The following is a 26,080-nucleotide window of genomic DNA, read 5'->3' as shown; positions in this document are numbered from 1 at the left end:
CCAAGTGATATTGAGCAGGTTCTGAGCAGTTCTGGAGAACCGGTAGCGGAAATTTTGAGTAGTTCAGAGAACTGGTAAATACCACCTCTGGCTGGCCATGCCCGCATCTATTCTCTGCCTCCCGAGTCCCAGATGATTGGGAGGGAATGGAGATTTTGCAGTAACCTTCCCCTGGAGTGGGGTGGGAATGGAGATTTTACAGTATCCTTCCCCTGCCACGCCCACAGAACCAGTAGTAAAAATTTTTGAATCCCACCACTGTCACCCCCCCTACTCCATTTTCGGCCTGGACAGTCTCTGGCAGCACTTTGCTTCTGCTCGTATAAAAGCCTCTGCGGGCTTAATGCCAACTTGATTACAGACACGGACTCAGTTTCCCCTTTTTTATTTCATTTCCCAAACCTCTATTAACATGATCTACGAAGACAAACAATTGAATAGTGTGATTATATAACTGCAGTTAATGATGGTGGAACTTTAACTGGAAAATCTATAGTTAAAGAACTGCACCCTAGTTTTTCTTATCAGGATTATCAGGATTATCCCTCCAGATGCGGAAATTGAGCAGAAAGGCAAACGATAACCAAGCTAAATATGGATACATCAAACATGCTGCAGCTTTGTTCACATGATACCAAGACACCGTTGTAGCCGTTGCTGCTCCTGTAGTAAGAAACAGAACGACCAGCGCCTGAAATAGAAAAATGAAGATATATTTATTCTTGAATTAAAAGTAAGAAAGAACAGTGCTACATTTGTTTTGTCGCCATCCTCTCCTGGCAGGTGGCATTGCACTGATCACTGCAGGGTCCCCCAATGGATGGACAGAGCTGGGAGAAAGGGAGCTGAGACAGCAGCCAATTTAAGTAAAGGCCAGTGGGAGGTGATTTCGAGGAAGTTGGGCTGGTCCCAGAGAGGCTGCTTGGGGACTTTGGTCCCTCACTCATTTTCTCTCAACTCAATCCCAGAATGGTTGTGGGAAGAGGCAGTGCTGGCTGTGCTGCTTTGAGCTCCTGGAGACCCACAAAAGATGTATCAGTGAGGCAAGAGGGTGTAAAATTGAAAGCCACCTGGAAAGAACCAAAGAATTGAATAGAGGCTGCCTTTCGCATTAGATGGAAAGTCTCAAGGGGCATAGAGTCAGCAAATGCAGACCGCTGCTTGTGCCAAAATGATTTCTCACCTGTTTTACAAACAGGTGGCCCTTCACTCCCACTTCCCCAGAAATGACGTGTACAATCTCACAAGCCTTAGTAAACTTCGGGTGTGTGCATTTCCCTGCTGTGTGTATATGGAAAAGGTGCTTTGGGAAATAATAAGAGAGCCGAGGTGGCGCAGTGGTTAGAATGCAGCATTCTGGCTACTTGAACTGACTGTTAGCTGCAGTTCGGCTGTTCAAATCTCACTGGCTCAGGGTTGACTCAGCCTTCCATCCTTCCGAGGTGGGTAAAATGAGGACCCAGATTGTTGGGGGCGATATGCTGACTCTGTAAACCGCTTAGAGAGGGCTGAAAGCCCTATGAAGCGGTATATAAGTCTAACTGCTATTGCTACATTAAAATTGCCATGCCCTTTAGAACATGCAACATGGAATAATAGAATTGGAAGGGACCTTGGAAGTCTTTTAGTAAAAAACCCTGCTCAAGCAGGAGACCCAATATCATTATAGACAAGTGGTGGTCCAGTCTCCATTGACTTTTGAAGGCAAGGTATTCCGCTGGTTAATTGTTCCCCCTGTCAGGAAATTTCTCTTTAATTCCAGGTTGCTTCTCTCCGTTTTTTTAGCAAAAATGGGACATGGGGAGCATTGCAGAGAGCTTCTGAGGGCTGGAGAGGGCAAAAACATGACATGCGAAAGATTTGGGAACCCCAAAACAGGCCCTTATTCTGTCTATAAGATGCACCGAAATTTTCACTCACTTTTGGGGCGTGGGGTGGAGAAGTACGTTTTATACTCTGAAAAATATGATATTTTAAAAGTTGGGTTTTCCATAACCATTCCTTACTAAACAGAACATATTTTTCATTATTAGCAGTATTTGAAAAAATTGAGTTGACGGGCCAGAAGGTAGGTAGGTTTGTTTGTTTGTTTATAAAAGGATACTCGGTTTTCCCAAGCTCTGCAATAAATAGTATTGTGGCACATAAATTGTTTTACGTTGTATTGTCCTGAACCCCTCCCCACATACACAACTCAAGGCTCCAATGAGCGAAATGACATGTACAGGGTGCATATAGTTACCAGTCCTATTTTGCGTTGTCCAAAGAAGATGGGAGTCCATGACCAGTTTAAGGCTAATTGCCCCACATACAGTCCCAGTGGAGCAAAGGACTTTTTATTGAAACCTCCCAAGTCCCTCCATACCAGGTAAGATGCATATCTATAAGGATGGAAGATACAGTCAGAAAATAAACCACATATACGGATTTTTAAGACCAACTAGCTGTTAACTCGGCGTTGCTCAGGTATTTGTTTATCCCAATCCTGTATTAGAAATTCACAAATATCCGGACCAAATGTAATTTATAATGTTTGATTTTCCCCCTTACCAGAGGGAACCCCCTTGTAGACTACTCTGAAGCCATTACCATGACAACTCCACTGTGCTGTACAGTAGAAGCCATTTTAAGGCACAACAGGCTGTATCTTAACAGAACACACACACCAAGGGGTGTTGGGGTGTCTTACCCCTACAGTATTTGTTTCCAGAGAGTAAGTCATCTATGTACCAAGTTTGGTTGAAATTGCTCAAGGTGTTCCAGAGTTATGCTGGAACATACACACACACACACACAAACAGAGCCATTTATGCATAGATATAGATAGATAACAAACTTGCAGTTTAAATCTATGTATTTACAATACTGAAATCATTTGGAATATACGTCAAAGAGATATTTTCATTCTTTTTTCTACAACTCATTAGAAAAATGCTGGTATCATATTTCTTCTCCACAATCACAATCTCCAAACTCAATTCTGTTTCTGCATATGCGGTAGTGTTGCAATTTGCGTAATAATAACCAAGTTAATCAAGGACATGGCATTTTCCTGGGGCTCTCTATGGAGTCTGAGCCCTGGAATTTCTTTGATTTTCCAGTGAACCATTAATTAAGCTCCACCATGATTATTTTTTCAAGATTAGCTAAGATCAAAGGCACCCTGAAATCAAACTCAACTGGTCTTTGTAGAAACCTGTCCAGGCAGCCATAGGAAACTCATTTCCCACAACCTCCCAGTCTAGCTTAGTAGTTTTCCATCCAATATTAAATAAGACTAACCCTTCTTAAGATTTTTGGGATCAGCCTAAATCAGCTAGATGCTGTCAGCTGAGCCAGGATTGGGTAGGGTGAGAAGCGCATTATGATTTCAGCTAAATATAGAAACTGAAAAATAGAGCATTTTGAGCTGGGATGTCCCTTAAAATGTGGCCTTGATGCATACATTTAATCCTTTATTAGATGTTGACATGGAATTAATCTAGACATACAGTAAAGGGAGATCGCCTATCTAAAAAAGAATGAAATTAATTATCTTTTAGATGACACCATTTCAGGTTTTTTTTTCCCCTTCAGATGGTGCTGAAAGATGCATTCTAAGACAGAAGCAGCCACTTTAAGAAATGAAGAAACATTTCCTTCCTTTTAATTTCAAACCCTAAAATTTTTAAGTAGGATTGACCAAAAAAAAAACAAAAACCCTTCTTGAAACTCCTAGCATTCAGGGGTTGTTGGTTAATACTTGAATGGGAGATTACTATATTAGGAAATCCCAGGACTTTAGAGTATACTGCCACAAAACATCCAAGCAAGCAACTTAGATATATCCATTAAATTAGCAAGAGTTGAGTTTATCTCAAAGGGGACTTGACTTTTTTTTACACAGTAGGGAAATAATTTGCATGTGAGTTAAAGGAAGGACCTGTGACAGGGCTTACCCCAAAACTAAAGTGAAAAAAAATGAAACAACACATAGTAACAATCCTTAAAATTTGAAAATTAAAATCGAAATAAAGAGGCAACAGGAAGCAATAATAATGCAAATAACTTAGGTGAAGGTAAAGGCTCCCCTCACATATATCTGCTAGTCATTCCCAACTCTATGGGGTGGTGCTCATCTCCATTTCAAAGCCGAAGAGCCAGAGCTGTCCGAAGACGTCTCCGGGGTCATGTGGCCGGCATGACTAAACACTGAGGGCGCACAGAATGCTGTTACCTTCCCACCAAAGGTGGTCCCTATTTTTCCACTTGCATTTTTACATGCTTCCGAACTGCTAGGTTGGCAGAAGCTGGGACTGAAAAGAAGTTCAAAGTGAGTCCTTCTTGGATGAAGTAACCCAAACAACCTATCATTTGGGTCTCCTGAGCATCTGGGCAAGAAAACATGGGAGGAAAAGTTACCGACAATGATCTGACTCCAAACTATTCAGGATGCCACAATTCCCCAATGTGAGAATTTAGTATTGTCGCTTGTAATTACTTGTTTTCTCCTTGAGTGTTAATTTAGCGCTTAGTGAGTCTCCTAGAGTAACTAGGCTGACCTACAAATTTGTTTAATTGAGTAATTAAATGGAGGGCAGCAGCTTCAACTGACGTCAGTTAAAAGCTGGCTGTTTTTACTCCCTGGGCTGACACCAGCTAACCGCATGGACATAATTTTTAGAGATTCGCCAGAACAGACAAATTGCTCGGTAATTAACCAAATAAAGAGAATGCTTACCCCATTGATGTATATAAAATTCCCCACACAGGTCCAAACACCCAGTTTGGTGGACGCCAGGGTGGCAGTTTCAAGGATCTATACCACGTCATTGCCCTCTTGACTATTGGGGCTGTGAAAAAACCCGCTATATTAGGCAAGATCGTAAAGCCAATACCTGGGATCCAGGTTGAAAGCACTTCCATTATGCCTCCTGAAATAAAACCACATAGAAACTGAATGAAAATAGATTTTGCAAAATGTACAATTCCAAGAAAAGCCAGGAAAACAGCACATTAAAGGAAGACTTAGAATCATTGCCTGAACCCTGGGCCAGCAGGATCTGTCTAGAGACACACCAATACACAATTTTTGTACTGCTCTACAACAACTAGCGGAGTAAAATCTGCAGGCTCCGTTTTCCTCTTTTTTATCTTCTCATATTTGTGTGTGTATAAATTTATATATAAGAAATAAAGCTTTCTAATAATCTAATTGCACTTAATTTCTCTACATCTTTAAAATGGCTTTTAAAAGAAATTATTGTATTCTCGTTTATTACACCAATACAGGGGTGGGATCCAAATTTTTTACCGCTTCCGTGGGGGTGGTTTGGTGGGCGTGGCATGACTTGGCGAGCATGGCTTGGTGGGCATGGCAGGGGAAGGATACTGTAAAATCTCCATCCCCTCCCCACTCCAGGGGAAGCGTTACATACTGACAGCCAAGAAATAGGCTCCACCAAGGTCCTTCATTCCAGCGGGAAAATAATCAAAGCCAATCGGCCAAGCCGTCTGACGCCTCCCTATAAAAGGGCTAGCTGTCAGACGGGACAGTGCTGGATTTGTAAATACAGTATTTTTTAGAGTATAAGACGCAGCAGGGTTTTGAAGTGGCAAACTTTTTTTAAAAAAGGTTTTGCACTTTGCAAACCTCCCAAAAAACAGCCTGTTTTTCGTGAAAATTGACCTTTTTTTCCTCAAAAAAAGGGCATGAATAGCCCTTAGGAGGCTTGTAGAGTGCTCAGGGGGGAGGGGGGAGAACGAGCAAAAAATGGCCTGTTTTTGCAAAAACGGGCCCATTTTTTTGTCAAAAAGGCATGGATAGCCTTATGGAGGCTTATAGAGTGCTCCTGGGGGCTGGGAGGGCAAAATTGAGCAAAAAATGGCTCGTTTTTCACTCATTTCTGCCCTCCCCAGGCCCCAGGAGCTCTCTGAAAGCCTCCATAAGGCTATGCATGGCCATTTTGGTGAAGGAGGCAAAAAATGCTGCATTCAGTGTATAAGATGCACTCAGATTTTCAGCCTCTTTCTTATACTCCGAAAAATACAGTAGTTGTCTAATAAAGAGCTGTTGTTTGTCTCTGAAGCCTGAGTCCTGTCTCATCCATTCACCCAATCTAACAGGAAGTATACTGTAAAATCTCCATTTCCTCCTCATTCCAGGGGAAGGATACTGCAAAACCCCCATTTCCTCCCAACCAGCCGGGACTTGGGAGGCAGAGAATAGATGGGGGCAGGGCCAGTCAGATGTATTTACCAGTTCTCCGAACTACTCAAAAATCCTGGTACCAGTTCTCCAGAACTGGTCAGAATCTGCTGAATACCACCTCTGGACCAATAGCTCAAATTTGTAAAATTATACAAATTGCATCTTTGCACTGAGTAGGCCCAACCAAACCAGGCACGGCTTCATTTTACTTCACGAGTTGTGTAGAGCAAAGGTCCCGTCCCCAACCTGTGAGCTGTGGCCAACTACCGGGCCGTGGCCTGTTCACAACTGAGCCATGTGAGTGCGCACATAACCCCACTCGTGTGAGCATAACGGGAACTCATGGTTCCACTCACATGAGTGTGGTGGGCACTTGGGGCCTCACTCGTGTGAGCAATGGGTTCTCTCGTATGCATGTGCACCTGCCTCTCCCACAAAACTATCCCCCCATCCCTGCTCCAGGCTGCCAACCTTGAAAGGTTGGGGAACTCTGGTGTAGAGTAACTTGGCTGGTTTCAAACAAGTAGGGAAATCACCAGGTTCTAGGTTAGACCAGGACATTGAAAAAACATCCCAGGAGAAGGCCAAGGTTTATGTCCTAGTTCTTCACCTGAGCTCAAGAGAATAGCTTCCTGAAAAAGAAGATGATTTAATATGCTAGATGAACCCAGTCATTGACAGGAATAAATGTTCAGGATTACCTAGAGGTATCTGGAATTGTTGCAGTTGCACCTGGGCAATGTGTGTTCTAGTTGTTAGAAGGAGGTTCTGACAACCAGGGTGTGCCTAACATATTACTTTTATTAAGGTCCCAGTTGCCCTTGAGGACGTTTCATTAAATGCTGGAATGAAGAGCCATGTTTTGCTTTATTAAAGTGGTATATTCCTTACTGATATCCTTATATATTACTTACAGCCCAAGAAATTAAAAGAGGCTTGCTCCTGGGGAGGAAAGCTATGGCAAATCTAGACAGCATATTAGAAAGCAGAGACATCACCCTGCCAACAAAAGTGTGTATAGTCAAGGCTATGGTTTTCCCAGTTGCAATGTATGACTGTGAAGGTTGGACCATAAGAAAGGCTGACCGACAAAGAATGGAGGCCTTTGAACTCTGGTGCTGGAGAAGACTCTTGCGAGTCCCTTGGACTGCAAGGCGATCAAACCGGTCAGTCCTAGAGGAGATCAATCCTGACTGCTCTTTGGAAGGCCAGATCCTGAAGATGAAACTCAAGTACTTTGGCCACCTAATGAGAAGGACTCACAGGAGAAGAGCCTAATGCTGGGAAAGACTGAGGGCAAAAGAAGAATGGGATGGCAGAGAATGAGGTGGCTGGATGGAGTCACTGAAGCAGTAGGCGTGAGCTTAAATGGACTCCAGAGGATGGTAGAGGACAGGAAGGCCTGGAGGAACGTTGTCCATGGGTTGGACATGACTTCGCAACTAACAACAACATCCCTTACTTCTAGGGGGAACTATTACGTTATCCACGTTTCTTAAAAATTAATTAGCCTATAAAGAGAATTAGCTTTCTTTACTGTAATATGAATCTTGATTATAATATAAAATAGGGAGAGTTTATCTAAATCTTTGTAAGATTCATGTAATCTGTCTAACAAGAACAGAAACTAATTTCCAAATCAGAGGTCTGATTGGAGGGCTATAATAAATACTGTAAATGATAGTTTCATCCTCATATTGAATTGTTCTGACTTGCTTCATAATGTAAATTCTGCAGAATGATTATATAGGTTTACAAAGCATTTTTGTATGTGTAATTGTTCTTTGGGACAGTATTAAACTGTACCTAAATGACATATAGTGAATGTATATATAATTTCCAACTCAAGTGGAACTTCGAGATGGCAGCAGAAATTCAACCTTCAGGTACCACACTTCTTTCCAGGAATCAACCTACAAAAGGATGATCACCAAGGTTCAGCAAGCCTAGAAAAAAAGGATTCTACAGATCGTGAAATAGACTTTTGTTTCAGAACCCAAAAAGAAATGGGAGGACCACTGTGTGCCTGCCAGAAATTAGGAAGTGAAGCTTTAAGTATTGAGAAATGAAATGTGATTGGTAAATTGCAAATTTTAGAGAACATGGCTAAAGATATCATGATTGGGAGCAGATGTAGGGATTCAAACTGCTGAACTTTCTGATTGACAAGCTCAGCATCTTAGTTACCGAGCCACCACATCCCTTATCTCCCAGCTACCATCTTCCTTGTCACTTGCACCCCGAATGCCACCCCAGCCCTGTGGAGCCTGCCACTTTTTCTAAGCAAAGAGAGGGAGGAGGATTGAAGGACGGCAGTACAGTGTATGAGTATCTTCAACATTTCCTCCCAAGGCTATTGGAGGTGGGAGAAGAGAAAGAGAAAATTAAGGTTCTACACTTAGGCAGGAAAAAATAACCGCCACACCCTGACCTGACAAATGCGCGCATAACAAAAGTGCGCCAGCGAAACCGCGGTGAGAAAACCGCGACGTCATCAACACACCCACAACAGGGCGCCGACAGAAGTGCGATTTAAGTTAAGGTAAGGGAAGCGCGATTTAAATTAAGGTAAGGGAAGCGCAATTTAAGTTAAGTTAGGTTGAGGGTTAGGTTGAGGGTTAGGTTTAGGGTTAGGTTTAGGGTTAGGTTTAGGGTTAGATTCAGGGTTAGGTTTAGAACTCGCAGTTATTACTTGTTCGTTGAAGGCGCGCTGTTGTCGGCGCGCTGTTGTCGGCACGCTTCTGCGCTCATTCGTCGGTGCGATTTAGAACTCACGGTTTTCTTGCCGCGGTTTCGTCGGCACGCTTTTGTCAAGCGCGCATTTGTCGGTGAACCCCGCCACACAGGTATAGAATAGGGAGCACATGGCTCAACAGTAGTGACTGTGAGACGGATCTGGGAGTCAACCATCACTTAAGTATGAGCTAGCAGTGTGCTGCAGCTGCCAAAAAACTCGGTGCAGTGCTAGACTGCGTCAAAAGAGAGAGATAGCCTCTAGATCACAAGAACCACTCTATAATGCAACTAGTTTAATTAGAACACCATGATACAAGAAGATGCTGAGGCTTTAGAAAAAGTGCAAACAGCAAGAGGAATAAAGATGATAAGGTTAAACTGTATAATGAACCATTAGGGAAACTAACCCTTAACTAATTAAGTGAGTATGTCTAGTCTAACCAAGAGAAGGATTAGGGATGAAATATCTTCAAGTGCTTGAAAGCTATCATAGAGGAAAGGGGTTCAACTCCGAAGCACCAGAGGGCAAGACAAGAAGCAAATGGTAAAAACTTGTTAAAGAGATCCAATCTGTAAGCAAGGAGACATTTCCTGACTTTTAATCAATGGAATTGATTAATCCATTAATCCTACTTGAATTGATTAGTTCAGCCCTTCTATATATGTTAAAGTACATAACAAGGCACTCTCTGTTCTACAGAACTGAACACAGTGCAAACGATGGTTGATCTTATTCTCCATTGAACTACGACAAATAATTTCCCCTCTTTTTAGTTTAAAGGATCTGGTCCTGCCTTTTATTTCCCAAAATGTAACAGAGAAATTCCTGTCTATTAATTTGTGGCTCTCAGCAGCAACCCACTAAACAAGGAAAATGACTACTACTCTCATTTCTCATTATAATGTCACCCTCTTTCTGTGAGTAACTTGCTGAAAGCATTGGCGTTCCTCTTTATATCGCTGGTGATTTTATGCTTTACAAACACTGGTGCAGAGGTAAGAATCGGGATGAGACAACTTGACGTAGATTAACTGTTTGTCAAAATGTCTGCACTATGTGCTTCACAACTCATTTAAGACTGTATGAAATGTAGTCCTAGATTTTTCTACAAATCCCAATACAAATTGATCCAGCCATGGTAATTATCTAATTTTAAAAAGTTTCCTGGTAGCGTGGGAATTCCAACACCACATTTCAGTTACTTTAAGAAGTCTGGTCTTTAGCCACTACCAGAAATTCAACAAGCAAATTTCTACTCCCTATGCCTGGCAGAGGCAGCCTCATGAAAGCCACTGTTTTCTGGAGGGAAGGAGCCAACATCGCAACGATATATTGTGCGGACTCGACAGTCCGAGTCTTACTTGTAACGACATTTTGTGGATTGAAGTGATTGCAACGTTTCCTGTTTCTCCACTTGAAGTGAATGGACTGATCTTTTTTCCTCTATTTTTTTTTACTACCTTAATTTCTTTTTTGGCTTAAACTAAAACTTTTTTTATTTTAACAAATTTCTCCTATTTGTTATAAAATTATATTAAAGATACTTAAGGAAAAAGTATAAAAAATAGTTGAATCTGCCATTTGGAAGCCCGAGTCTGAAGGTTTTTTTGAAACAATGTATCCTTTGTTCATTCCTATTTGACTCCACTGACTTTGTAATGGAAGGGTTTGGAACTTGTTTCTAAAACCTAATAAAGACTCAAGGGCACAGTGTTTTGCAGGTGCTCTTAGAAAATATTTTGGCAAGAGAAGGAAAAGGAAAGAAAAAGACAAGAACCCTTCTACTTTGAAAACCTCAGAAGAACTTGTGCTTAAGATTTAAAATAAATATAGATATATTCTTCAAAAAAAATTGACAGGCTAGAGTGGCAGGAATTATCAGATTCCTCTTTTTCTTTTTCTTTACATTTCTTCTTATTTTGAAAAATGGATCAATATTCAGATGAAGAAAACTTAATAATCCAAAACATTCTGGCTGGACTTCAAAACATTTTAGAAAGATTTGAGAGATTTGACAAGAAATCAGACAGTCTATGGGGTATCATAGCAAAAAAAGATGGGGTTGGAGCCCCAGAAATTAAAGAAGAGAATGAAAATACAGAAAACAAAAACAAGATGTTAGATGAACTCATTAATGGAGTAAATGTGAGTGAAAGCGGAAAGAAGGGAAGCTGGAAAAGTGACTTTGACAATTTGGAGCTTTATCCCAAATTCCAAGATGCAGGAGAAAAAAAACAGCAAAAAGGATGGAGTTAAGAAGACAAATCCATCCAGAAATAAGTTTGATCACCAAAGTTAAGCTTATGTTAATAACAATTCAAGGGCAACGAAACTACATGAGAGATCTTCCAAGCTACAAAGTGCGGAGAGAAGTTCTAAACTCTGGAAAGGTGCTGAAAAGAGAATTGACACAACAGCTGGCGAGAGAGAAAGGACCATTTTGCTACTGGAAAGACACTGGTTGATAATGCTAGTTGATGATAAAAAGTTAGCTAATTTTTGATGATTAATTAGGGATTTTAGTATTTTTAGACTGATTTAGATTATCATTGAATGTTTATTCGTTAACATATAATTTACTATGATATTAATAATGAAATGATAACCTTAATTAGGAGAAATAACCATAAATTGTAAATTGGGAGCTGGTGAAAAGACTTATAAATCTTACAATTTTTGTTTAGATCTTGTTATGAAGGTATAAATAATTTGGGTCAGAAGAGAGGAGACGTGTTATGAATAGCAAACAATTGGTTTTTTTTTCCTTTTAACTATAATAAGAAGGAAATGTTAATGCATACTTTTGGTGATTATTAAGTAGAAATGTTAACATCTCTTAGATTGTCTTAGATTTTAAATGTTTATTTCGTTAACATGTAATTAACTAATCTGGGACCTAGGGAAAAGACCTATAAAACGTATTAATAAATTTCTGTTTAGAGATGGTTATAAAGGTACAGTCTCTTTTGGGCCTGTGGAGAGGAGAGTGAGATAAATAGTAAATACTTTTTAGTTAGCTACAATAATAACAAAGAAATGTTAATGAATAATATTTAATGATGCATACAGGTGTGTTGTACTAGCAAAAGTAAAATGGACAGAAGCGTTAATTTGTGAGTTTGGGGTGGGGGAAAGGAGAGGGAATGTTAGATATCCTTTTAACTGACTTTCTTTTAGAATATGTTATAAAGATGTAAAGTTATGACAGATTCATTGAGATTGTGAAAGTATGCCAGTAGGTGGTTGTGTCTTCAAATATAAATAATCTTAGGGGGGGGGGGGGAACACGGTTAAGTAACTGTAATCAAATGAAAATTGTGGTACAGTGATAGTAAAATACATAAATTCTAAAATGTACAACTCAGCCTGAATGAAATATATGTAATGATTGTGGAAAAAACGCACGAAATATATCTGTAACCAATTGACATGCTTTCTACAAGATGTAATTAAAGATGATGTTTTTCTGTGTTTTTGTTTAATAAAAACAATAAAAAACTTTAAAAAAAAAAAAAGAAAGCCACTGTTTTCTCTGGATAACCTAGGCCAGGGGTCAGCAAACTGCGGCTCTGGAGCCACATGTGGCTCTTTCCTCCCTCTGCTGCGACTCCATCACCGGTCGGCACCACAATTTTGAGAGGCATTTCCTGGGGGGGGGGGGAGAAGCGCAGTGCGCCAGGAGAAGACTCTATGGAAAAGGGAGGGTTTTCCAGTTGTCTCCACAATTAATAGGGCTTTCGGTTATGACAGATAGAGGAAAAAGTATACCGCGCTAGGAGACAACTCTATGGTGGGGGAACTGAACTTCTGGTCAGCTCCAGAATTGAACAGGGGGTTTCCAGTTAGGACCTTTGTGGCTCCCGGTGTTTTCTTTACTGTGGGAAACGGGTCCAAATGGCTCTTTGAGTGTTTAAGTTTGCTGACCCCTGACTTAGGCCACTGACCTCCTAATTGAACAGGGCCTAGAGAAATTTTTAAAGATTTCCCCAAAACTTCAGTTTTCGAACAATTAAGCCTTAAGAGTATTTTAAATCAACCATATTCAAACGTTTTATGTTAACCCATCCAGAGAAAGCGAGAGATTTAGAATTCAGCATAAAACACTTAAAAAAAAAAAGAACAGAACAATCCAGCTCTTTGCTTCTGTTCAGATAGCCAAGGATTAATCATTACAATAATAAAAATGTTTATAACGTTTGCCAGTCAGCCAATCTCCATTTGGAGATCAGTTAGAATATGTATAAAATCTCCTACGTTGCTTTTATATAGTATTGTTCACGTACTGATGGAAATTATATGCCATTATATTTTTTCCTGGTGGTCTCCCATCTAGATACGAATGAACAACATACAGTATTCAGTTTTTAAAAGACTATCTTGAGTCAACCTCTTGGTGACTTCATGGACAAGCTCCTGTAGTTTTCTTGGCAACCGTGAAGAAAAGATTTGCCAGTGCCTTCTTTCTGACGTTTTTTTTTTCAACTTCTCAATTTAGTCCTCGGAGAGGTGATCTCCCATCCCAGCACTAGGCAGGTTTCATCTTGCTTAGTGTATTTGAGAACAACTGAGGCTGAGGTTATGGTCTTTTCAGTGCCCAGGAAAAAGTACGGGCCTTTGGAAAACACTGCAAATTCAGAATCTCAGCACACTTCTCTCTTTTTTCGAACCAAGAGAATGAAATACACCCTCTTTAAGAGGCTTACATGAGGCTCTAGTGAAAAGTGGAAGTATTCAGCCGGCAATTTCTGCCACATATTATAATTCCTTACCTTCTAATCCAGTGGTAGTCAACCTGGTCCCTACCGCCCACCAGTGGGCGTTCCAGCTTTCATGGTGGGCGGTAGGGATTTGCTGTAACTCTGCTTTATAAATTTTATAAAGTAAAGTTACTTCCCTACTTTATAAATCACCATTACTGTGGAACTGGTGGGCAGTTAGAAAATTTTAATTCTACCAGAAATACAAAAGTGGGTGGTAGGTATAAAAAGGTTGACTACCCCTGTTCTAATCAATCTGGTTATAGAAGCCTCTATGAGACACATGGTTATGACATATATAATAATCTATTGCTATTTGGCTGTCGAGAGCTTGACAGGTGGCTAGGCAAAACTACCTTTGATGTGTTTCAGTACCTGGAAGCCTCCCTAAAAGAAGTGAGGTTTGTCTCCCCAAAAAAGCCACTGGTGGAAGGATCCCTTTTCTTCACCCCCATTGCCTTTTGTGTTACAAGCTAAAACTTCTAATCTAGAGTATTTCTCAGCTAATTGCCTTCTGGGTACATCATACAGATAAGTGTATCTTTTCTGGGCCAGGAGACTCTGCTAGAGGACTTTACAAGGAGTTTTTGCAGAAGACTGTAAGCACTTCCTAAAATACACAGCAAATGTAGCTACACAGCCCATTGGAAGCAATTGAAGGAACAACTCCAGGATGCTTGGGAAGATCTGTGGCAGACTGAAAGCGGACCTCTCCCCACTTCTTTTAGTTGGCCAAACTTTTGAAGTCTTTTTTGATTGAGGGGTTTAAAAAACATGTAGGCAGGCACACCTTTCGCAGCAAGAGTCAGAGATTGGAGACCACCAGGAGGAAAATAGCTTACCTTTCATCGCTGCCACCCTCCTCCAAGTCACGGCTGAAGGAGATGAATGCCTCTCCTACCGGCAGTTCGGGAAAATTGGGGTGCGGCTTGGATTGCCACACATATATACTGGGGGCCGGTTGCTAGAAGCTACACCCTTGCACTGGGGCGGTGCTGCCATTATGACGTTCTTTTTTTAAATCAAATTTAATGAAGTCCAATAGATTCTAAATATTACTGTGTAAGGTTAAGTCACTAAATATTTGCTGTAATGTATAAGTCATAGATGAAGATCAACTGGCACATTAAAGAAGTTAAAACACCCTCCCCATTGTCTAGGCAATACATTATAGGAACCTCTAATTTTTTTATTTACTTATCTCTTAACACTTGCAAATCAAATTGCTTTGTAACTATAGAAACTTGTATGGTTTTTTTTTTTAAAAAATAAAACAACTCAGAAGGCCATGTGAATGACTTTAGATCTTCTGCATTGCTATCAGGAAAAATATAGAGACACGTTTTCAAGGATGATCTGAATTTTGATCAGATTGCCAGGAATTCCCAGAGCTGTAGGCTAGATTAGGAAATTAAACCATATCCTCACAAACAGCTGCACGGTTTGTATAACATGGTTGTATAACATGGTTATACAATTCGTACATATAACACATGGAAGCAAGTTTCACTTGATAAGATTTTTTTTTCTTTAGTTCAATTCCATCAACTTGCATCCTATCGTGGTGACCAAATGGATGAATGGTTTCTATCTTTTCTTGTTCTTTGCCCGTCTGCAGCTCTTTCAAGAACATTCCAGTAATTTATCTGGTTCAACAGACCTCCACTTTCTTCAACTTGCCAATCATTGGCATTTTTCTAATCTATCAATTGCTTGCTTGTGTGCCCAAAGTATACGTTTCTACTTGTTTCAAGAGAGCAGCCAATCTTTCCTTGATTGCACCTCCAAAGGTTGCATTCTTTATTCCCTCCTTCATCGTGAAAGTCAGCTTAATGGCTTACAGCCGGTCCCTCCATCAGCTCAATGTACCTCACAGGTTGGTTTTGTGTGTGTGGGGGGGGAGAGGAAGCAGGAGGTCAGTACCAGTACTCTGTTCTGACTGAGGCTTCCCGAGAGTGTGAAGCAAACTCCTTGTCCCGACAAAAAACCCATTTTATTAATTTACTGTGAATTCTGCTCATTCACATCCAGTAAAGTCTTTCAAGGGGGGGGATTTATAGTCATAGACCTTATCTGGCTTGGGGAGCTGACAGGCTGATATCTGCCAAATTTGGCAAGGAGTCTCGGAGAGTCGCAAACCAATTAAGCAAACTAATTGTCTCCTGCAAACTCCACTCCCCTTTTGCTCTTCTTTTATTTCCTTTGGGAGGGGCCTATGGCCTTACTCCTAAGTCGACCCCTGTTCTTTAGCTGTTCCCTTCGTCTGGCAACTCTGCGCATGTGCAACTCAGAACAGGCTCCAGCTATTGTCTGCCTCACTGATGTCTGACTCTGAAGGCAGCTGATAACTGGCATACGGCTCTGGCCCCCTCTCTGCCTCCGACACAGAGCCCTCATCAGAGCCTTCCCCAGACTCAAGGACTGGCCCATGTTCCTCCCCAACCTCCTCACTGTCCGAATCTGCCGCCAGCTCTGCTGGCGGGCCACAACATATCCTTGGCTTACAACGATCCATTTAGTGATTGTTCAAAGTTATATCACTGCAAAAAAGTGATTTATAATAACCATTTTTCAGTCTTACAACTATGTAGCATCCCCATGATCACGTGATCAAAATTCAGATGCTTGGCAATGGGTTTACAACGGGTTTATGACTATTGCCGTGTCCCAAAGTCATGTGATATCTCCTTTTACAACAAGCAAAGTCAATGGGGAAGCCAGATTCACTTAACAGCCTTAAGTGGCAAACTTAACAACTGCAGTGATTCACTTCACAACTGTGGCAAGAAAGGTTGTAAAATGGGGACAACACTCACTTAACAAATATCTCACTTCACAACAGAACTTTTGGGCTCACTTGTGGTAGTGAGTCAAGGACTATCTGTGTGTCCACCACCTTGAGTTGAAATATGATAAAATAATAATAGTAGCAGTAACGTAATCTGAAGCCTCCACCAATCCTGCTACCATCACATTGTTCCTCTGCCTCAGTTTACTTCAATAGCTGGTCATGCACATGACATCTTTTATGTTATCAAGGCCAATGGAAGAAGTTTGAAGCACAAGGCATGACAGAAGAAGGAACAGAGAATTATTACTCCTGAAAGCCAGAATTCTCCCATCACTCAAACTCCAGCAAATCCAATTTGCCCTGTCTTGAGTTGGCTTTACCACACGCCAGGATCTGAGAGAAAGAACTTCAAGGGCAAAGCCAAGCAACGATGCCCCATCCCTGTGAACAAATGCTCAAGCCCTTCAGTGCTTCAGAGCAACCTATTCCTCCCACATCTTCCTGGGGAAGTCTATGACAACTTGCTGCAATCAACTTGTCGCCGTCAATCCATCATGGCCAACTCGCCACAACCAACTCGCTACAGCAGGGGTCTCCAAGCTTGGCAACTTTATGACTTGTGGACTTCCAATTCCCAGAATTCCTCAGCCAGCTTTGGCTGAGGAATTCTGGGAGTTAAAAGTTGCCAAGGTTGGAGACCCCAGTGCTACAAGGCAACACATTGTGGGACAACTTGCTGCTGGTTAAGAGTTATACTAATATTGAAGAAATATCTCTCCCCACTTACGACTATAACCATGTCGCTTGTATCTTTCAATTTATATTCTTTGTATTGTTTCCTAGTATGATTTGATAGTTTATTAGTAACCTTGACTATCACTAAGTGTTATCTTTTTATTCTTGATGAATGTATTTTATTCTCCTTATGTACACTGAGAGCATCTGCACCAAAGACAAATTCCTTGTGCGGCCAATCATACTTGGCCAATAAAGAATTCCATTCTATTCTATTCTATTCCATTCTTAATCCTATTAATTCTATTCCATTCTTAATTCTATTCCTAATTTTATTTCATTAAATTCTTAATTCTATTCCACTCCATTCTTAATCCTATTCCTAATTCTATTCTATTCCATTCTTAATCCTATTAATTCTATTCCATTCTTAATCCTATTCCTAATTCTATTTCATTAAATTCTTAATTCTATTCCACTCCATTCCTAATCCTATTCCTAATTCTATTCTATTCCATTCTTAATCCTATTCCTAATTCTATTTCATTAAATTCTTAATTCTATTCCACTCCATTCTTAATCCTATTCCTAATTCTATTCTATTCCATTCTTAATCCTATTCCTAATTCTATTTCATTAAATTCTTAATTCTATTCCACTCCATTCCTAATCCTATTCCTAATTCTATTCTATTCCATTCTTAATCCTATTCCTAATTCTATTTCATTAAATTCTTAATTCTATTCCACTCCATTCCTAATCCTATTCCTAATTCTATTCTATTCCATTCTTAATCCTATTCCTAATTCTATTCATTAAATCTTAATTCTATTCACTCCATCTTAATCCTATTCCTAATTCTATTCTATTCCATTCTTAATCCTATTAATCCTATTCCATTCTTAATCCTATTCCTAATTCTATTTCATTAAATTCTTAATTCTATTCCACTCCATTCTTAATCCTATTCCTAATTCTATTCTATTCCATTCTTAATCCTATTAATTCTATTCCATTCTTAATCATATTCCTAATTCTATTTCATTAAATTCTTAATTCTATTCCACTCCATTCTTAATCCTATTCCTAATTCTGTTCTATTCCATTCCATATCCTATTCCTAATTCTACTCTATTCCATTCATTCTATTCCATTCTTAATCCTATTCCTAATTCTATTCCATTCTTAATCTTATTCCTAATTCTATTCTGTTCTGTTCTATTCTGGAAGAAAGGGTGCCAAAGGAGGGACTAAATAAAATGTAAATGACAGAAAGTAAAATATTTTTTGAAAGTTATTTCAAATAATTAAATTCAATTGCTGAATTGTCCCGCGTGGAGTTGTCCTGTGGCGAATTGCCTGTGCCCCCAAGACCTTCCTAGAGAGGCTTAACCAGGAAGGGGCCGACATTGCGCTTGCGCCCGGAGTGACGTCACGCTTTTTTGTGAGCCGCGGAACTTCCGTTCCCGGCCAAGCGGGAAGCTTTTTTCATGATCTTTTTGGGGACGTTTTTTTTAAAACGAGGCCTAGTCCGGGAAGGAAGAGTTGCCGTGGCAACCGCCGGGATGCGCTTGCGCGGGCCTAGCATGGCGCTGCGGCTGGCTCCGCGGCGCTGGCTCGGTCGGCAACCGTTCCCTCAGCCTCCCGGAGGCGAAGGGGTGGCCGACGTGCAAGAGCTGCTGCAAAACGCCACCGTCGAGGCGGACGAGCAGCCGCGGAAGACGCAGCGTGCCGCCCCCGAGGAAACCTCCGTGCTGCTCTTCCCCGGCCAGGGCAGCCAATTCGTGGGAATGGGCCGCGGGCTGCTGCGCTACCCGAACGTGCGGGAGCTTTTCCGCGTGGCCGAAGCCGTGCTCGGCTACGACCTGTGGAGCCTCTGCCGGGACGGGCCCGACGCCCGGCTGCACCGCACCGTCCACAGCCAGCCCGCCGTCTTCGTCTGCTCTTTGGCTGCCGTGGAGAAGCTGCACCATCAGCAGCCCTGGGTGAGGAAGGGGCCTCTGGGTGGGGGAGACCCCCGAAGGCCAGGAGCGAAAAGGGGTGTTTTTTTGGCGGGTGGGGGACCCCGTTCCTGGAGCTTTTCCAACAGCCCGTTGCTTGCGGGCAGGAGGCTGGACTAGATGACCTCCCAAGGTCCCTTCCAGTTCTAGGACGCTGAGCTGTTTCCCGCGGCAGAAGACATCCAAGCTGTTTGATGGAGGTTTTTTTAAAGTGATGTTTTTCGGGATTCAGGGAGTGTTCTCCCAAAATCCACCCCTGCAGCGGTTACCACTTAAAAGTAGGGAACCCAAATTATTTTTTTCTGTGGAAGGTAACAATTAAGCTTGGGCACGTTAAGATCTCTTAGCACATTATGTTCTTGCCTAAAATCGGGAGCCTCCCTTGCAAGGGTGAGAAATTCCTTAAGGCAATGGTTCCCAACCTTTTTTTTTTTTTTTTTGCCCCACCAAAGCATCTTTAAAATCCCGATGCCTCCCCCGCTCCCCCTGTGACATATAATTCTTACTTTATTCAAAAAGCAAACTCTACTCATGCAGAGGAAGCCTAAAAAGGCCATTAACTTGGCTTAAACAAGGTTCAAATTGCCGCCATTAAAAATCAAATTGCCCTTCCTCCACCCTGTAGGGTGTGGGTCCCACATTGGGAACCACTGGCTTCAGGGTTAATTCTGTTTTAGGGTAAACTGGTAAACTCTGAAGAGGCAGATTAGAATTATTTTGATCCGAGCTGTTTGACGGGGGCAATATCGATCAAAATGATTTAAAAAGGCTAAAGTCGATCTCGCCATCCAGAGAGAAGCTGTAGTATTTGGAAAATAGCCAGGTAAAGTTGTTGAGAGATCTGAGCAAGCAGTTTCTCTCTGGAAACAGACACATAACATATTACGGAAGGTCAGCCTGAAAAAGTTAACTAAACTTAACTCATGTTGCTGGAGAATATTTATTCTTTAAAAGGTGCTAAAAAAAAATCAGGATTTTTAAAACTTTTCAAAACTGTATGGCAACCCCTGATTTCTTAAAATTGCAACATAAAAGCTGAATGACTTACAGTTCTTGCACCGTTTGCTGAGCGACCATTCAGTTTCCCCAGTCCTGAATGAGGGGCACTTCCTTGTAGTTCCTGCCAAAACGCTCCCAGGATCATGTGGTTGTAACCCAGCGGGTGAAAAACAACTTGCAATTACAATGCAGTATCCACAGTCACGTCCACAGTCACGTGATTGTGATTGCCCGTTTGTGGGGAAATGTAAATGAGGAAGCTGGCTGGAGATCGATAACAACCGGGCTGTGGGACACTGCTGTGACTCTGGGAGAGTCACACTTTACAACTGTGTTGATCAGTGAAAGTTGCAACTCACAATTATAATTGTTAAGTGATGGCTATCTGTATATGATCAACCGATTTACACCTACTTGCAGAAGAGTGATGATTATTTGGGTTTATCTCAGTCTATTTATTTATCTGCTGGTTTGTAATATGTATACATCTGTAATGTGGGGGTGGGGAGAAATACTAGGCTCAAACACATATATTACCAGACAGTGCTTAATTGAGACAATATTCAATCTGAGAATCTTTTGAGTTCGGAGTTGAAAATGGAAATTAGAAAACTCTACTAAAGATAGTTACAGAAGATGTTTTATCATTATCATTTTCATCTATCTGAGACTAATGGGGAGGCAAAGATGCTTCTGGGCACTGGCGACTTTCATGTAAATATTGATTCTTGGAATTGTGTTATGCTAAAGATGTTAACACATAAAAGAAATACCTGAAAATTCTCTTTGTAAGAGCAAAGCATTCATTCCTTAGTGTTTTAAGATTAGGCAAAAAGTCAGATTGATTGTTTTAAGTTTAGAACTTTATATAAATTGTACAGTTTATTTTTCTGAATACATAAGATCCTAGGTGCTCTCTGAGCTTGGTACTTTTCTTGCAGATGTTTCCTTATAAACAACATGATGTCATCAGTGCACTTCTAAACATATTTTCAAAAGTGATTAAATTTTTTTTTTACAGGTTGTAGAGAGCTGTGTTGCGGCTGCTGGATTCAGCATTGGAGAATATGCTGCTCTTGTTTTTGCAGGAGCCATAGATTATGCAGAAGGTATATAAAGCAAGTATCAATATACAGAAATATTTTACTTTCTCTTTTTGTAACATTGGGATACACAATTTTTGTTCAGTTTAGGGCCCAGCCTGAACAACATTTTGGCACTGAAATAAATATGTGCATTAAAGGAATGCACATGAGGAATAAAAAAAATCATTATAATTCTCCTAAAATACAAAAATGTGTGACTAAAAAAATTCTTGATTAGCAAAAATAAAACGAGGTGGCAGAATGAGGGAGGTGGTAACAATAGTATGAATTATACCCTTATGCAACAGTATCAAGAGAGTACTGGGACTCCCATATATCTTGCCAGGTTACATTCTATTGTACATGTTGCATTCTATAATCTATTGTTTAATATATATCTGATATATTTGTTGATTCACATACTTCTGTTTGTTCGTTTTACAAATTGATGAAATACAAAATCCTGATTTTACTTTTTCCAAGAATGTCAAAAGGGAAATTTTTATTTACTAAAGTTAAGTAAGAAAAGTTGCTCATGATTTACTTTTGTTGAAATATGAAACTTATTGCAGAGTTTGTTTCAATGAAAAAAGCAGATGTAGTAGTACCTCTTTGGAACTTTGCATCCATTTGGTACACTTGAAATATGTTATATATGCATTCATTTTCAATACAGTTATGGATTTGCCAAAAAAAATGAATATATATTGTGTTAGTATACTTAAAACATTAATCTTGAAAAGCAATTCTTGTGAAATTTTAAATTTAAAGAATCAAGTGAAATTTTTAGTGCAGGGTTCTTCGTAAAAAGTAATTCAGTGGGATATTCTATTTAATTTTGGTCTACAATAATCCATGATGTAAGCTTTTAAATAGTAAAGCTATTCACCTCCTTTTGCTTCATGTCTTCTCTCACTTGGCTTGATTGTCTCCAAAATTCAGTTGCATTTTGAAGTGTAGATACATTTGTTTCACTGTCTGTTTTGCTCGGTCAAATTATGCCTGCAAAGCCTCCTTAGGATTCCTGTGTTTATTTGTCAAATTCTAAATAGATGAGTAGAAAATTGTAACTTAAGCAAGCAGACATTATTTCAAATAATGTCATTTCAACTTCCTTTACCATGATTTGGTTTTCTCAAGTGGTCTCCATGTGCATGGGGGTATTTGGGTGACATTTATGTTGGGGCTGCCAGTGCAATAGGCTGAGTATCCTTCCAGAACGACTTCCTCTGGGCTTTGAAGAAAAATGCTTTGGTTGTGCCAGCATTTTTTTTGTAAAATATCCTGGAGCTGCTTTGCACATCTGCAGCAAATGATAACCAAAGTGAAAGTGTGAGGGAGGGAAATATGGTACTGAAAGAACTGAAACAAAACATATTTCCTGTGTTAGGGAGTTGGATTAGAAGGTCTTTAAGATTCTTTACATTCCCCACCTACTATGATTTTGGGAAGGGAGACCCTTTACTTATATTGAACAGTGGAGCAGCTTGCCTACAGAAGTTGTGAGTGCTTCATCCCTGGAGATTTTTAAAGAAGAGACTGGACAGTCACTTGTCTGAAATATACGACAGTGGTGACAAACCTTTTTGGTGCCGAGTGCCCAAAGCACATGCACATGCATCCAAAAAGCAATGTGAGTGTCCCCCACACACATGTCCACACACATGCATGCATGTCCCCCGCGCATGCACCCCACCCCCTGCTCATTTTTGGCTTCCAGGTTGGTACAGGAGGCCTTCCAGGCCCAAAATGGGGTGCAGCATGAACCCCCAAAAGGAATCCGAGTTCCCCCATGCATGCATCCCATCTTCCCGCGCTTATGCACAAGTGTCCCCTGCATGTATCCCACTCCCCATGCATGCGCAGCAGAGACCTGGAGACCAGTTGGCCAGGGGAAGGCGCCTGCACGGCACATGCACGATGAAGCTGAGTTGGGGCGACGGCTGGTGTGCCCGCAGAGAAGGCTCTCTAATCCCATATCTTCTGCATGAGAATTCTGTGGTAGCCAAATGTGACATGAAAACAATTCCCTGGAGATTTTAAAGTTGGTAATTTCCAGCACTTTTCTTTATAAGAACCAATACATTGTTATCAAGATTTTTCTCCCCCACTATCATATAAAGAGGCAATTTTTAACAATATATTGATGTCAATTTTAAAAACACCCATTTTTAAATACCCTGTTCTTTGTGCCAGAAATATATAAGAGAGACTTGTTTTATACTGAGGCTGTAAAAAGCATCACTATTTAAATTCACAATATATGACATACATTTTTGGGGAACCATAGCATAACTATGAATACAATATAGAAGAAATACATAAGATTATATCATCTGCTTTTTTCTTCCAATGACCACAGTGATGGATCCTTGTAGTTGTGACTGTGTGAATATGTTTTAGGTTTTCTACTGCTACAGCCATGTTTGCTCTGTAGCAACAATCTTAAACTTGGGTAAGCTGCTCTAGAGATATTTTTTTCTTTTCCGCAGCCCTGTATGCTGTCAAGATACGGGCTGAAGCCATGCAAGAGGCCTCCGAAGTCATACCAAGTGGGATGCTCTCGGTTGTTGGCCGAAGAGATTCCGATTATAAAACTGCTTGTTCGGAAGCTCGTGAATACTGCAAGACGGTGGGCATAGAAGACCCTGTATGTGAAGTTTCAAACTACTTGTTTCCAGACAGCAGGGTCATTGCAGGACACTTACAGGTATTATTAAAAAGCAATTGGAGGTGACGGTGTAAAGATGACTCGGAGAACAAGTCATCTTCCTCAGCTTGAGCTGCTCTAATTGCATTAATTAATTACTAATTGAAATATTAATGAATACTGCAATGATAATAGTAATATAGTATACCAGTAGTGGGTTGGTCCTACCATCACTACCAGTACGCTGCTTGTTGTCTGTTTGTGCATGTGTCGGACATGTGCTGTGCACGTGCCTGACGTGCACTGTGCACGAATGCGCACTCCACTGCCCCTGCGATATCCAGCTGGTTGTCGGAGGTCGCGCAGGAGACGCACGCTGTGCGCGCATGTGCAGTTGGGCCAGTTGCTTCAAAAACAGAAATGGAACGCGGGTGAGCCAAATGAACCACCGTACCGGTATGGTGGCCGCTGCTGCTCCAGAGTACTACTGGTATGGCTGTACCAGGCCGTACTGGCTGGAACTCACCATTGTAATATACGTGTATATATTCAGATAGTCCTCAACTTACAATAGTTTGCTGTTTATTCAGAATTCTTTAAAAAGTGAAGTATACTAAAGCAGTTCTAGATGAGTGAAATAATTCTTTTTTTATTTTTTAATCTTAGGCTTTGGAATTTCTACAGAAAAATTCAAGGAAATTCTCATTTGCACGTGTAAAAATGCTACCCGTGAGTGGTGCTTTTCATACCCGCCTAATGAAATCAGCAACGCAACCTTTAGCCGAAGCTCTTGAATCAATCAGCTTCCAACCACCACTCATCCCTGTCTATTCAAATGTGGATAGCAAAAAATACAGGCAACCGGAACAGATTCAGCGTTGTTTAGTGGAACAATTGGTTTCACCAGTAAAATGGGAGCAAATAATGCACACAATTTATGAAAGGAATAAAGGAAAAATGTTTCCTTATACATATGAAGTGGGACCTGGAAAACAGTTAGGTGCAATTCTAAGAGGTTGCAATTTAAAGGCTTCAAAATATTATAGTAATATTGATGTTTCTGAAGATGAAACAAATGAAGAAACGTAGAGATCCTTGCAAGAGATGGAAAGTCATTTGCTGCCTGCTTAACTTTGCACAGGTTTATTGTCACGCCTGGAGTGAAAGTATTCTCCATGGAATTTCTGAACCTTTCGTCAAATTAACATATTTGGCTGCGAGTGCCTTACATATATTTGATACGTACCTATTTAGCAGGCCTAATCCCCTTCACCTAGTTGTCCCGGTGACACAAGTGAAGGGTAAAAACTACATTTGCAGTCTGCCTGACCTTATGGAGCGTTTTCTTCCACCTGAGTAAAATGTAAGCTTATATGACAACCCTGGTATGTAGAGCTAGTCTGGTTGGATTCTTTGCCAACCCAGAACCAGTTCCACAAGATTGTCTAGTGTGTGGCTTCCTGACCTGTATGTTTTATGAGGATAATGAAGTATTCTGGCATTTCTGAGTATATTCCACAGATTGACACAATAAAAAGACATTTCTATAATCAGTGAAGCACATAATGATTTCTTTGGGGTATTCTTTAGCTTACCAGTTTTCCAGGGTACATCAGCAGTAATGTTCTTAAGCTCTTTCTAAAGGCAGATTGAATGAAGCGCTCACCATTGCTCATTGGTTGGATATTTTCCCTGCTGTAAGTATGCTTATATTTTTATGATGATTTCAATAACATGGAAACCTATTTGATCAGCTGTACTGGAACAGATTAAATGCTCACGTGTGCCTATCAGGGCCATTATCTTTAACGATGTCGGGCAATAAATAATTTAGTCCCGATTACATCACTGATGTACTTTATGTCAGGCTGGGGAAAATGCAGCCAAGAGAAAGCAACTTATAAGTGGAAGCGTCTGATTATATCAAAAGGGCAGAACCATCAGTGTGTTGTTCTTCACACATTTAAGTAAGCATGTTTGACCAGTGTTTACATATATGGTATGCCAGCCACTGGTACTTTCTGAATGAAGCCCAGTTAAACATGGTTTTGTGTGCTGTGTTTGCCTTGTTTTGGAGTCCTAATTTTGAACTATTTGTGGAATTTATATCCAAGTATCATAGAAACAAGCATTCCT

The 26,080-nt window shown here is 40.6% G+C and overlaps 2 protein-coding genes across 2 annotated transcripts; one reads left to right on the top strand and one right to left on the bottom strand.

The window, feature by feature from the left end:
* Positions 1–369: 369 nt before the first annotated feature.
* TSPO (translocator protein) lies at positions 370–20,431 on the bottom strand. The gene is made up of 4 exons (XM_032221379.1): positions 20,259–20,431; positions 4,721–4,913; positions 2,243–2,381; positions 370–691 (listed from the first exon to the last, which is right to left on the bottom strand). The coding sequence occupies exons 2-4, from the start codon at positions 4,903–4,905 to the stop codon at positions 512–514; spliced, it is 504 nt and encodes a 167-aa protein (XP_032077270.1). The 5' UTR covers positions 4,906–4,913; positions 20,259–20,431; the 3' UTR covers positions 370–511.
* MCAT (malonyl-CoA-acyl carrier protein transacylase) lies at positions 18,618–25,787 on the top strand. Its single transcript, XM_032221378.1, has 4 exons — positions 18,618–19,195; positions 21,231–21,318; positions 23,787–24,004; positions 24,611–25,787. The coding sequence occupies exons 1-4, from the start codon at positions 18,701–18,703 to the stop codon at positions 25,031–25,033; spliced, it is 1,224 nt and encodes a 407-aa protein (XP_032077269.1). The 5' UTR covers positions 18,618–18,700; the 3' UTR covers positions 25,034–25,787.
* The last annotated feature ends 293 nt before the right edge of the window (positions 25,788–26,080 follow it).

The sequence above is a fragment of the Thamnophis elegans genome, chromosome 7, assembly GCF_009769535.1.
Source record: "Thamnophis elegans isolate rThaEle1 chromosome 7, rThaEle1.pri, whole genome shotgun sequence".
NCBI lineage: Eukaryota > Metazoa > Chordata > Lepidosauria > Squamata > Colubridae > Thamnophis > Thamnophis elegans.
The sequence above is the reverse complement of the archived record's forward strand: the minus strand, read 5'-3'. Positions and strand labels throughout refer to the sequence as shown.

What these genes read in the sequence shown, in the direction of transcription:
- TSPO (XM_032221379.1), bottom strand. Translation starts at nt 4,905, where the DNA reads ATGGAAGTGCTTTCAACCTGGATCCCAGGTATTGGCTTTACGATCTTG. An exon ending in ATTTTATATACATCAATGGG is followed by an intron (nt 2,382 to 4,720) that starts GTAAGCATTCTC and finishes CCATCCTTATAG; the next exon opens with ATATGCATCTTACCTGGTAT. An exon ending in GACAACGCAAAATAGGACTG is followed by an intron (nt 692 to 2,242) that starts GTAACTATATGC and finishes TTTCTATTTCAG; the next exon opens with GCGCTGGTCGTTCTGTTTCT.
- MCAT (XM_032221378.1), top strand. Translation starts at nt 18,701, where the DNA reads ATGATCTTTTTGGGGACGTTTTTTTTAAAACGAGGCCTAGTCCGGGAA. An exon ending in AGCCATAGATTATGCAGAAG is followed by an intron (nt 21,319 to 23,786) that starts GTATATAAAGCA and finishes TCTTTTCCGCAG; the next exon opens with CCCTGTATGCTGTCAAGATA. An exon ending in TCATTGCAGGACACTTACAG is followed by an intron (nt 24,005 to 24,610) that starts GTATTATTAAAA and finishes TTTTAATCTTAG; the next exon opens with GCTTTGGAATTTCTACAGAA.